The sequence below is a fragment of the Epithele typhae genome (genome assembly GCF_022376455.1).
Source record: "Epithele typhae strain CBS 203.58 chromosome Unknown BXZ73scaffold_118, whole genome shotgun sequence".
Lineage (NCBI taxonomy): Eukaryota > Fungi > Basidiomycota > Agaricomycetes > Polyporales > Epitheliaceae > Epithele > Epithele typhae.
The window spans coordinates 36,705-49,671 of record NW_025954309.1 but is presented as its reverse complement, the minus strand read 5'-3'; the positions used below and the strand labels follow the sequence as shown (position 1 = coordinate 49,671).

General features: G+C 57.2%; 3 protein-coding genes across 3 annotated transcripts; 1 reads left to right on the top strand and 2 right to left on the bottom strand.

Moving 5' to 3' along the window:
- Window positions 1-1,410: 1,410 nt before the first annotated feature.
- On the top strand, window positions 1,411-4,877 carry BXZ73DRAFT_107645 (uncharacterized protein; the record flags this gene model as incomplete). Its single annotated transcript, XM_048016971.1, has 10 exons — window positions 1,411-1,422; window positions 1,488-1,575; window positions 1,608-1,760; window positions 2,238-2,320; window positions 2,383-2,567; window positions 2,620-2,758; window positions 2,808-2,892; window positions 2,952-4,552; window positions 4,636-4,734; window positions 4,815-4,877. 10 exons carry the CDS (start codon window positions 1,411-1,413, stop codon window positions 4,875-4,877), a joined length of 2,508 nt encoding a protein of 835 aa, XP_047871674.1.
- A 637-nt stretch (window positions 4,878-5,514) lies between these two features.
- BXZ73DRAFT_107644 (uncharacterized protein) lies at window positions 5,515-8,453 on the bottom strand (the record flags this gene model as incomplete). The annotated part of the gene is made up of 8 exons (XM_048016970.1): window positions 5,515-5,534; window positions 5,611-5,722; window positions 5,785-6,496; window positions 6,623-6,712; window positions 6,789-7,266; window positions 7,334-7,649; window positions 7,718-8,107; window positions 8,391-8,453. The coding sequence occupies 8 exons, from the start codon at window positions 8,451-8,453 to the stop codon at window positions 5,515-5,517; spliced, it is 2,181 nt and encodes a 726-aa protein (XP_047871673.1).
- A 176-nt stretch (window positions 8,454-8,629) lies between these two features.
- BXZ73DRAFT_107643 (uncharacterized protein) lies at window positions 8,630-10,600 on the bottom strand (the record flags this gene model as incomplete). The annotated part of the gene is made up of 5 exons (XM_048016969.1): window positions 8,630-9,758; window positions 9,826-9,949; window positions 10,013-10,076; window positions 10,384-10,488; window positions 10,562-10,600. The coding sequence occupies 5 exons, from the start codon at window positions 10,598-10,600 to the stop codon at window positions 8,630-8,632; spliced, it is 1,461 nt and encodes a 486-aa protein (XP_047871672.1).
- Between the last annotated feature and the right edge of the window lie 2,367 nt (window positions 10,601-12,967).

The window sequence follows — 12,967 nt, the reverse complement described above, 5'->3', positions numbered from 1 at the left end:
GAGAGGTGGGTGCCGTTCCAAGTACAGATAACGTACTCGGAGACTACGATGCTGGGCACCGTTGAAGGTTTCTCGTTATAGGCAAACATGGCGCAGAGACAGAGAAGAGGCGATAATCGATCAAGGGTGCTGGAACACGAAAGCTGTAGATAGGCTTCTCGATACGGCTGGAGAGCAGTGGACGAGGAGGAGGATGAGGAGGATGAGGAGGAGGAGGAAGAAGTTGTGTGCCGGCCGGGCTGCCGTTCCGCAGTCGGGCGCCCGCGACCCGAGGGCGGCTCGATTCCGACTCCGACGGACTCCGACGCTGATCCATCCGACGCTTGCTCGAGAGTCGAGAGTAGAGTCTCGCGGCCTCTCGCCCATCTGAGCCTTTGCTGCCCAATGCTGTCTCGTACTATCTTCTTCAGCTTGCAGTGCCCACTCCTCATTCCACCACATCACTCAACTTCTCTTCCAGTCTCCTTCATCTTCACACCTATTAGCCTTAGCCACTACATAACGGAGCGCACCGAATCTCGTTCGCCCCGTCGGCAATCTGAAGCCTCAATGGGTTGGACGGATACACACGCTGGAGCTCATAAAAGCCGTCTGAGGTATGTCTCACTCAATTCCCGAGCTTTCTCGCGTCCGACCCATTCGACTTCCCAGACTGTCAGCCTTCTTTCCGCCGCGAGAGCCCTTCCATTTCACGTGCCGCGAAAGGCTCTCTGAAAGCAGATACCAACCACTTTAAGAGTGATATTGAGAGGTACTCGCCCGGCTCAAAACCTTCAAGGACGCGACGAAACCGCCAATGCGCGACCGTTGTTCCCCTTCGCGCGCCTACATCGCAACGTCGGAAGGTATAGCCTTTCGAGGCTCTTTTTATACACAACCTCGGCCCGGAAACGTGCCCAAGATTGACGTTGGTGGTATACGGTGCTGGGGAGATGCTGGTGAGTATTTTTCTATTCCGTGTTCTTCAGCCCATGGAGTCGCACCCACCACGAATACTTGCATATCCCGGCCTGGCGTTTCCCGACCACGCATTCAACATGCCGAGGTACGTCTCATCTCCCCGTCCCGAAAGGCTTCTGCGTAGGCCGTTCTTTGAAGATGTTCATGTGGCTGAAGCGGGTTCCTGAGCATGTCAAGAATGATTCATCGTCCTCGTCTGCGTGGAATGCCCGGGTGGGAGTATTGCCAGAATGCGACGGACGAGAACCACCAGGTAAAGCTCGTGAAGGGGACCAGGTGTTCTTCCAGGTGCGCCTAATTTGGTGTTTTGTCGCGTGCCGCTTCCAACAATCTATCGAAGGTCGCGCTCGTCTACTACGTCAACCATGTCAAGATACTTCATATGATAGACCTCAGCAAGTTGCAGCAGCGATATTCTTGAAACCGTCTCACGAATTTCGCCTCCGAGCAATGTCCAGCGAAGTAGGTGGATGTCTTGGCACAGAGCATCCCGACTCGGACATCACTGACTGTACGGCATGCTTCAGAGCTTCATCCCCGGCCTCCCCTACCGCGCTCCACAAGGGCTACCGTCCTGGAGGGACAAGCTGGACACCAACCTGCAGACGTGCCAGCGTATGCATAGCCTGCTCACTAACTAGAACCAGACATCGATTGTCCACCATCCCAGGGCCACGCTCAAGCGCTAGAGGTCCACGCGTGCTTCGCTGCCGCGTGTTCTTCGCACTCGGAAGCGCGAACATGCGAGCCGTCGGACCGTCGTGTGGATGGGCTCCTCGAAAAGGCGCTGAAACTGGCCGGTAAGTGTTCTCTTCGGGGCCCGAAGCTCGACGCTGATGTGTAATTGGATGGGCTGTGCAGGTGGTGAGGACGCTGGCCGATTTGACGTTGGGAAAGTATACGCGAGTTTCTTGGGATGTGTCGTTTACGTACGGTTGTTTCCTTTCGGGCTCTCCTACCTACTCACTCAATGAAACATGTGCTGAACATCGTCGAGGCCGAGGTCGGGATCATTGGCAAGGCTTCTGGAGTATCGTCCGCCCTTCACGCATCTTCAATCATCATGCATCACCCGGGATCTTCTTACAGAACACGTTGATATGTGGATTTAGAGTTCTGTCACTGCAACGTTCCCAGGACACGAGCCATGCTTGCGAGGTCGGAGCTGCCTCTCGGACACAACTTACCCTCCTCCCAGATGCCCTTCTCTCACCACGCCGATCGCAGGGAGATACTCGATGACACGCTCGAAGGCGCTAAAACTGTCCTGAAGATAGGCTTGACGGCGCTAACGTTTGTCCCGGTCCCCTACTTGACCGAGGCCGCAGAAGCTCTCATAGGCGTCATTGAGAAGGTAGAGGTGAGCGGACGACTCTCACGCTCTAGAATCGTCGCTGAGTACGCCACTTGTGCTCTCTGAAGGGCACGAGGTCAACGCAGACGGAGCTCAAAGATCTAGCGAAGGAAATCGGGGAGCTCGCCCGGTTGCTGACTGATGGCGTCTTCAGACTCAAGGACACCGCGGCGAGCGATGAACAGGCCAAGGAGCTCATAAAACGGGGCAGCGGGCTGCAACACTACCGAACCGAACTCGGAAGGTTCGTCATGTGAGTCGTTTGACTGCTGTCGTACTGCGACTCCGTGCTCATTATGTCCCAGGGAGCTGCGAAAAATTGCGAAGTTGGCCCAGAGACTTCACAAGCAGTCCTTCGCGTCGCGGCTTCTTTTCTCTGAGAGGAACGCCAAGACGTTTCAAGACCTCAAGGCCAAAGTCAATGCCGTCATAACGCGGGTCCATGTGCGTGTGTCCCATGTAGCGCTGTCAGCTCCGCTCAATGTTCGGGCAGACACTGAACCTTATGAAACTCGCGCAAGATGCGGCTATAACGAGTGAAATGATGCGGAGAACGGATGAACTGATGCGAAGAACGGGTGAGGACATACTGCACTGTCCTATACCGAATCGCAGCTTACGAGTCTCACTGCCACAGCGGCAGAAAACGCACTGGAACGACTGCCACGGGCCGACGCTGGTTACAAGGCGGCGGGAAATCACATGAAAAGCAAGTTCCTGGAGGGTACGCGTGAAGACCTGTTCACAAGTCTCATCGCCTGGGCTCGAGGGGACGACGCAAACACTGCCGAGAAGAGCGTCTGCATCCTCTCAGGAGCGGCTGGCTCCGGAAAGTCAACAATCGCGGTGGAACTCGCCAGACGGCTCGACAGCGGCGATCTTGGCGCGTCCTTCTTCTTCGCCACTGGTGATGCCGAGCGCTCCTCTACTCGTCTCTTCTTCCCGACAATCGCCTACCAGGTGGCGAAGTCCCAGCCAAATATATGTCGTTTCATCGTCAAGGCGGTGTCTAAACACCTCGAAGGCGGTCAGCACCAACAGCTCCAGTACGAAGCTACAAATCTCCTCAAGAATCCCCTCTCGTCCGTGGAACGTCATCACCCTACAGTCATCCTTGTCGTCGACGCGCTCGATGAATGCGCCGAACCTATTGACCACAAGCAGTTTGGCGTTATGATGAACCTGCTGGTGTCGTGCGCTGCGGAAGCCCCCTTCCCCGTCAAAATACTCTTCACATCACGTCCGAAGGATATAGTGGAAGACACGATCACTACCAGTGTCGGATCGTCGGCGAAGATCCACAACCTCGATCTCAACGACCGGTCTCGCGAGTCTATGGACCGAGACGTGAAGATCCTCATTCGACATGAACTCAAGACCGCGTACCCCGGCCGAGACCTTCTCGAAGGTCGCGACGAGCTCGTCGATCGCCTCGTCGAGGGCTCCGAGGGCTCGATGCTCTACGGTGCCACCGCCTCGGGCTTCCTCACTCAAAAACCAGACTACATCGATGAACGCGCCCGCCATATTCTCTCCAGCCCAGAGCGTGCTCGATACCTCGGACCGCTCTACGACCTGTACCTCAAGGTCCTAGAGAAGGAGTACCCTGAAGAGGATCTGAAGGAGGATCCGACGACGTGGCGGCACCTTAAGAGAGTTCTAGGAGCCCTGGCCCTCCTACGGGATCGCTTGTCGCCCGTCGATCTCGAGCCGCTGCTCGACATTCGCGTGAAGGACTCTACCTCCGTTCTCAGCAATCTTCGCTCCGTTATCCTGTACAAGCGCGGTGACGTCAACGAACCTTTTCGTCCCATCCACTCCTCATTCGTCCACTTCCTCCTCGAGAACAACTTCAAGGAATACGTTTTTCGAGGGCACGACAAGATCCGGTACTACCACATAAATTCGACACGCGAACACACTCGCATCGCTGCGGGATGTCTCCGAATCCTCGGATCAAGCGACCTCCGGCGCAACCCTCTCAACGTGGATTCTGGAACGAGACGGTCGAACGTCGCGGACGTCAACAAGCGAGTGGAAGAGGAGATTCCGAGACACGTGCGCTATGCGTGTTTACACTGGGTAGACCACTTGGAGCAGAGCGAATGGTACCCAGAAGTGGTCAAGGCGTCCATGCGGCTCACAGAGCGAACACTATATACATGGGTGGAGACGATGGCGTGGATGCGGCGTCTGGATGCGGCTCTGTCGGAGTTGGAAGGGGTCAGTCGGTGGAAGGTGCGTCTCTGTCACGGCGCAGTGCATATCAGCAATGCATGTTCATTTCCGTCTGAAACCGCTCTATGGCATCTCCGCGCTAGACGGTCGATCTGCCTCTGCCCGAGCTGGATCGCATTTACGCCTGGCTGAAAGATAAATTTGACATCGTCAAAGATCGCCCTGAGGAGATCTACAACGGTGTAGGCCGCGTCAACTGGTCCAGGAGCGTGACGACGAAGAGACACGACGACACTATTGACCGCCGGAACACTGATTCTAGGGCTATGTCGCGCGCGCGATCCAGGTGGGTCGGTGGAGCGACACGGGGTCGGAAGACTGGTAGAGTTCGCTAACAAATAACTTTGCGACATTGTAACAAACAAATCACAAAGTTGTAGACAGAGTTTGTAACATGCTACGTGTAACAAATATATGCAAGCCGTTCGTGAAAGTTTTCGATAATCGCACACGATGCGAGAGGACGAGGGCGACAAATAGACTGCGTTGCTCGCTACCGTGTGACGAAGCCATATACTATTACTCTAGATAGGAACCTCCGATGGACTGGTGATCTAGTCATGGGCATGACAATAATACAATGTGAGCTATACGGTAATAGAGATGATGACTAAAATGAGCACTCCGAACGAGGCGAAGGATAGGGAAACGTACAGTAAGGGGTGACAAACAAGGTAGAACGGGACGAAATGTTTGGCGTCACCGTCACTGACGGAGACACGCATACCTCTTAGCGATGTGGCACAGTGGACTGAAGGGGGAGGGTTGTGTGAGAAGGGGAATGAGACAGCAAGCAACATAAACAGCTATTTGCGTCCGCGACAACTCCAAGCAAATGAGGAGCGGCAAGTCAGAGACGCCGGCAGGATCGCGCGCTCTCCCATGGAACTCCCAACGTCCGACGTGGTGCACGAAGACAGAGTTCTTCATGAGAATAAACACGACAACGTACCGGAGTCCACTTAACAACGAAGAACAGAGTCTAAATAACTTATGAATCTGCACACAGGGTAACGTGTCAGCATGCTCAGACAAAGCAGGAGATGTATGTCACATACCCAACGGGATCCCACATTCGTACACGGCACTGGGGCGCACTTTGACGGCGTCCCGATGCTCGCCCACCCACTTCCGCACCGCATCCAGCAACCGGCAAATCTTCCCGATCTCCTGCACCACGCGCGCGTCAGCCCCACGATCGCGCCCACCCGCACTGAGAACGAGAAACGCACCTGCCACGCCGATGCCTTCGCCAGCGCCCCATCGACCACGTCCAACCTCTTCATCTCCGCGACGGCCTCGACCCACGTCAGCAGCGCGTCCCGCGCGAAGTTCGCGACGAGCGCGAACACCTCGCCCTTCCGGTCCGACTGCGTGAGGTGGGCCGCCCAGTGCACGCACGCATACCGCGCGTGGGGAGGGACGGGGGCCGATCCCCGAGGGAGAGCGAGGAGCGCGCGGAGGCAGGCGGCGGCGAGGCGCGCGTGCTCGCGGCGCGTGCGGACGAGGTACGGGCCCTTGTCGTACTGTGCGTGGACGTCGACGCGGAAGCGGGTGAAGAACGCGTGCAACGCACGGGCGGGCGCGTCGAGGTCGTTGGGGTCGTAGTCGACGACGGCGCTGAGGCGGAGCAGGACAGAGGCTGGGTTCTTGATCGTCGGCCCGAGGAGGGTTTTGAGGGTGTTGGGGGAGAGGGGGTCGTGGAGGAGCGCCAGGCCGCCGAGCACGGCCTGCATGTCTTCGCAGGTCTGCGTGTCCGCGTGGAGGACGTCCCGCGGGTAGACGGCCTCGAGGATCTTGAGGTAGAGGTCGTTAAGCGGGCCGAGCGCTCCACTTGGTTCTGAGATAGAGAGAATGTACTCCGCACGGCCGTTGACGTCGGTGGTGTCTTCTACCAGGAAGCGCGCTGCCACATCGGCACACAGGAAGTTCCTGTCCGCCCACCTAGCCAAGCGGTCGAGAAGGGCTCGGAGACGACGTTGGAAAGGCGATGTCTAAGAAGAAGCTTGAGATCGCGATCCACCGACTCAAGAGGTTGCTGGTTGAGGTCCACGATATGAACGTATCCACAAGTTGACGTTGGCGATGACGGTCGTGTCGACAACGTCACCAGGACTAGAAGTGAAGAAAATCTTGAGCGGGAACGGTGCTTGTCGAACGCTGGAGATAAGTGATTCGATCATCTTCGAAGGGCCGGTGTTGTGTGTGTCGAACATTCGTCCAGACCGTCGATGACGAGGAAGACTGGATCGTCATCTCGCGCCTCAGCCAGGAGAAGCGTATCCCGAAAGAGTATCTCTCCTGTATCTTAGGAAGCAGGTCGTCCATGTCGTGGATGAGGTCTCGGACGGCTTTCGCGAAGACGTCATGGAGGTCGCCTTGCGAGTGCGCCAGTTGGTAGGCGATAGTACGGAAGAAGAGTCGAGTGGAGGACGTGTCGGCGATGCCACGTGCAAAGAAAAACGAGGCCCCGAGTCGACGGCCGAGGCGTCGTGCGAACTCCGCCGCGATGGTTGACTTGCCTAGACCAGGAGCACCGGTGAGAACGCATATAGTCCGCGTGGAGACGTCTTCTTCTTGGCCGGCGGCCCATCGGGAGAGTTCTGCGACCACGTCTTGGCGCGTTCCGGGGAGAAGCCTTTTTTGTGGGTCCGCGAGGTGACGGTCATATCCCGCAAGAGCGTGTGGCAGTCTCTCCAACACATCGTCGTATCCTGGGTGGCGTGTGATATAAGCGAAGACGTGATGCTGAAATCTAGTGAAAGCTTACGCTTTGCGGACTCTCGTTTGGGGTGGGCACAGGTTCTGGCTCTGTGGCCGCTTCCACAAGGCGTTCGGTCTCTGGAATGACTTCTAACGCCGGTGATGACTCGGGCTCGAATTCTGACGCAGCCTCCACCGCAAAAGGCCCGGGATCAGGCTCTGGAGCAGGTCCAACGACCGCGGGGTCCGACGCAGGGGTCTCTTCGACGACAGGTTCTGGCTGCGGGGCGGGAATTTCCTCGACGATGGGCTCCGGCTCCGGGGCGACCTCGAAAATGGGCTCAGGGACGGCCTCGACAACTGGCGCCGGCTCCGCCGCGGCCGTCGCAGCCATCTGGACGCATGGCTCAGGTTCAGGAGTGGCTTCGACAATGGGCCGGGCTCGGAAGCAGCCTCTCGGACCACGGCCTCCGGCGTAGGGGCAGGGGCAGGGGCAGGAGCCTCTTCGCCGAGCGGGGCTTCGGGCTTAGCGAGAACAGGAGCCTCCTCTACGACACCGGGTTCCGGCGAGGGGACAGGCTCCTCGCCTGAGGAGGCCAAGCCTGAGGTCGCGGCGCCTGCGCTTCCGAGGTTGGTGTACCCGAACTCTAGGTCTTTGCGGCTGTCGAGCCCTAGACCGCCCCTGGACCGGAGCCGGAGCCAGAAGAGCTTGTGCCTGTGCCTGTCGTCGAAGAAGTAGCAGATCCCGCCATAGAGGAGGAGGGGGAGGCAGCGGAACCCGTGTTCGAGGTACCCGTTGCGTTTCCTGACGGTCTTTTCAACAACAGCCTCGTCTATGTCCAGGTAGTGGTTCTACAGGAACACAATAATGAGATTCAAACACGGGTGGAGCGTACGTACGCCGAAATATGTGCCGGGGGTCTCTAGATATGACTCACCTGGGTCTCTTGTACGGTTTCTTGACGACATTCCTACTCCCCGGCGCCCACCGATAGATGGCTTCAGGATCGTCCTTCACCGTTTCAGGTGTTCACAAGCCACGCCGCACGCTCTCCATCACCTTCCGTCCAGGACAGATATTCTGTAGAGAGAGCCGCCATCAGCCTCCGACAGCGAAAAAAACCCAAAGACGCACCTGACACGCAATAACCCTGTTCAGAGACACCATCACCGCGTCCATCCGGCCCATCCACGCCATCGTTCCACCCACCGCAACACCGCCGCTCGCAACTTCTCCAGCGCCGCGTACGTCCTTCGAGTTCTCGTCCGACTGCGCGAGGTGGCCCGCCCAGTGCAGACACCGTACCGCACGTGTTTCGGACCTCGACCCCACCGCGTCTCCATGTCTGGACGCCCAACCGCCCGTCCCAGACGCTACACGAGTGGGTTCTGGCGCAGGGAAGACACGAGGGTGTTGAGGCACCCCATGGCGATGCGTCCGTGCTCGCGCACCGCGCTCACGAGGTACGGGCCCTTGTTGTACTTTGGGTGGACGTCGACGAGGAACTGGGAGAAGGTGATGTGGATGGGGCGGAACACCGCGTCGAGGTCGCTGCGGTCGAAGAAAACGACAGAGCGAAGGTGGCGGAGGACGGACACGGAAGTCTCCGTGGGCGTAGACAGCAGCTTATAGAGGTCGTTCGGCGAGAAGCGGTCTCTCAGGAGCGCGATGGTCCCGAGCATCGTCTGCACGCGATCCCGCAGCGGCTTCTCATTCTCCAGGTTGTCCCTTGGGAACACGATCTCGAGCACCTTCAGGTAGAGGTCGTTGAGAGGCCCAAGGACTACACATCGCTCGGGGTCGGAGAGGAGATACTCTGCGCGTTCGTCCACGTCCTCGGGGTATTCAGCAAGAAACTTGACGGCCGTGTCTGCGTAGATCATCAGCCCTTCCGAGCGCTCCGCCAGACGATCGACGAGGTCGCCGCGGTTCCTCAGCGTATCGTAGCCTGGAACGTTGTTCGCCAGCCGGTCTCTGAGGAGCAGCTTGACGTCCTCAAGCACGGAGTTATTGATATCGAGGGAGTAGATCTTGTCCTGCGGGGAGTCTATACTGGCATGTATGGCCTTATCGACGGCATCCAAGGGACGGCCCGTGAACAAAATCTTCACCGGGAAGCGTGCTTTCTGCGCACAGTCGACGAGGTGCTTGACCAAGGAGCCAGGGAGATCGCGGTCCACGGGTTCGATGCATTCGTCGAGGGCGTCGACGACGAAGACGATGGGGCGATGCGAGGGGTCGACGAGTAACAACGGCGTGGTCAAGAGGGCCTCCGCTTCGTATTGCATCTGTTGACTGCGGCCGTGTGCGAGATGCGTATGGATGGCGTCGACGATGAAGGTTTCAATGTCGGCCTGAGAGCGTGCGACCTGGTAAGCGACGGTGGGGAAGAAAAGGCGGGTGTTGGAGCAGTCCGCGACGTCGCGAGCGAAGAAGAATGATGCCGCGAGTCCATGGTCATCATCTTGGCATTTGGCGAACTCGCGGCGATGGTAGACTTTCCTGCGCCAGCAATGCCAGAAAGGTGACAGATGAACCGGCCCTCGACGTCCGCACCTTCGCCACGAACCCACTGGGAGAGTTGCTTGAACAGCTCTTGCCGAGTGCCTGGAAGGAACTTGCTTTTGGCGTTGTTGGTTGACGCACGATATCCAGCATCGGCGCGCGGTAGTTCTCGAATGCGTCGTCGCATCCTGTTCACCAACATGTCAATAAGCAACATATAATGAGCGGCCTGAATGACTGTATGCACTCACTTTGCTGCCTCATCCCCTCAATAAGCTGATCCATCGCCTGCGTGATTGCAACGAGACAGTCGGCCTGTTTGCGCGCAGTGAGCGACGACGCTGAGAGAGGGAGAAAGCGTGCTTACATTGAAAAGCCCGATGATATGAGCACTTTTGCTTGCATGTCCGCTAGCGTCTTCGCATCGCGCATGCTATAGAACCATCGGAAAAAACATGGGCCTTTGTACAGGCTTTCCGCTTTGATTTGCAACTCTTTCACCTCACTATAGGGAGTTGAGGAAGCTTGAACCGCATACAGAAAGGCTGTACGCACTTTAGGAATCTCATCGTCCCCTCCCCACGGAATTGCCTAGATTCTGAAGCCGTTCCAGTCTGCCCACGTTGACACGCTCCCGAATATGCTCATACGCGCTGTGAAGTATGCCAGCGAGGACATCCAGGTCTTTCGCCAGGTCTTGAAGCCCTTTCTTGTTCGACCTCACTTCCTGCGGGACATATAGCAAAGGCGTGGTGCAACGAAGGACGGTGGGGATGAGCATACGAGACAAGGCGGCGTACCTCGACTTTGTCCACAACTTTGATCAGAATCTTCACCATCAGTGAGGACCGGAATCGGGACCGCCCGAGAGCCTCCAGGGTCTCTTAGCGGCAGAAGGCGTCGGAGATTGTTCTCCTGTTCTAGCACCACATGAGCGGCACTAGCAGCGAAGGAGCAAAAACATGAGTTGAGGTGAAGTGGGAGAAGGGGGATGTGCGCACTTCCCGCCCGCGATCGTCGACGATTATCAGGGCTTGCCACGTTGGTGGACTAAAGACGCACGCCGCTCGCGTGCTCGCGACGCGCGAGTATCGCGGAGGAAGGAGGTAGGAGATGAGGGCGATCACGTCCGGCCACCCGCTCGACGGCGCTGCGTTCCAAGCGGAAGCACGGCGTCCGCACATGGTGCGCGTTGTCGGGCGCGCACTGAGCGGACATATCAAACCCACGAGGGTGACGGTAAAGCATGGAAGGCAGTCGACGGCGCCATCGCACCCCAAGGTGCCGTCGTTCCACCGCGGCGGTACTGCAGATGATCCACCGCTGATGACCTTCATATGACAGCAGGCTAAAAACGTGTGTTAGAAGTGGGCCACGGGAGCGGCTCCGCGCGGCACGAGCACGAACGACCGCAGGTGAGACCTACCACAAAGTTTACTTCGAAATTACTTTGCTTGACTGCTATCCAGCGTGAGGTTCAGAACCTATGCAAATGTGACGCGGAGAACCGGAACTTGTGCGTGATGGCATTCCCCTGTCGCATGTCTACGCTTCATAATAGTCTTGAGAAGGGGTTCAATAGAAGGAAACTTACGCGATTGACCGGTCTACCAGGCACGAATTCGGTCACGATGCGCGTCCCGCGTCTGAACCTGATTCTGGGGGGGTTCGGCGACGGACGGGAATCTGTATGCAATCACATTTATCGTAAGTATTCGTGTCTAGGAGCATGAGATCACTCACAGTAACTGTCTGACATGCCCGCGTCTCTGGAGGAGGCAGCGCTGGGGGGCGCCGAACAAAGTTCGTGATCTCCAGATTTCAATAAACATCAGTGACATAGAAAATGGCGAAGATATACACTGTGGATAATGTCGAGATGTGCAGAGCACGCCACCACCCGCCGCACCCCTCAAAGATCCTCTGTACAACCCTTTGAAACGCGTGATAGCGTCGTGACCGCGAGATTTCGAGTGTAAATGGATCCATCGCTCCCCAGCTTTCTCGTGAGCTCCCATTCACGAAATTCGAAGTACAAGACACGTGGCATTTGTGGTGTTTCCAAAGCACTCACTCGTAGACACGAGAAGCACCACGCGTTTGCGTACCCCTCTGGCCTAGGATCATGTTTCTGAAAGCTACTGAACTCGCGGGGACATTGGCGCTGTATGGATCTCACTTGCGCCACCGCAGGAGCCACGTAGAAGCGCGCGAGAGTCGCTGGGGCCACTAGATGGAAGATAGATGGCGGGAGCCCAGTTAGGAAGAGATGTGAGCGAACGAGGCGCATAGAAGCACGAAATTTGACAATTCCGGAGCTCTTCTTCCAACGTAGCCGATGAGGTCCTCAAGGCAGCGAGGTATCCCTCTTTCTCTGATATCATGGTGATGATGTGGCCGAAGAAACACGTTGCATAAACGCCAGAAAACGCAGAGGGGAGCCTGGAACTTACGCGACGGTGTCTCTGTGGACATTCGAGAGTTCGTGACGCGCGATAGCAAGATTTTGCTTCGGGATCTCCACGACAAACCTAAAGCCACGCTGATGCGGCATTTGTGCGTGCGAGTGTGCATGGACGACTTGAGATACTCACCAGATGCGTCCCGTCCATGCAACCTCTCCGCCAGGCTCTTGCAGGCCATGAGGAAACAGGCGTGAGGCATCGCCTGCCTCTACTCGCACTGCCAGACCTCCATTCGTTATAGAAGTAGATCCTGGCGCAGGAGAAAACGTTTTCGCAATTTCGGAACCACCGCGGCATAGGTAGATGAGCAATGGATCGATTGAGGAGAGTGTAATGACGAGAGGATATGGAGAGATTGAACAAGCCGTCTACGACTTGCGCATGCGCCTATCTGCGAGATTAGATGCCGATAGCGCGGCGCAGGTGAGGACGGGCGCTCCTTGCGGCGCCTTCCACATGAATTCATTTTGCATTCATCACCTTGCTTGACGATGCTTTCGCGTTTCGGGCCCGCCTTCATAGTAGCACTACGCGGGTCAGATCCCGTAGCACCACAAGCAGCGATCCGCCTGCTACCGTGCGCTGGCCCTCCGCGCACGCCTTGCTTGCTCTACGTTCCGATCTGGACTCGCGTTCGGGGGCCACATCTGTGAGTGTTTCGTCGTCCTCAACGCATACGCGTGAAGTGCGCACGACATACTTGCAGCTGACTCCACTTCGGCCTCACAGCCGCCAGATCTG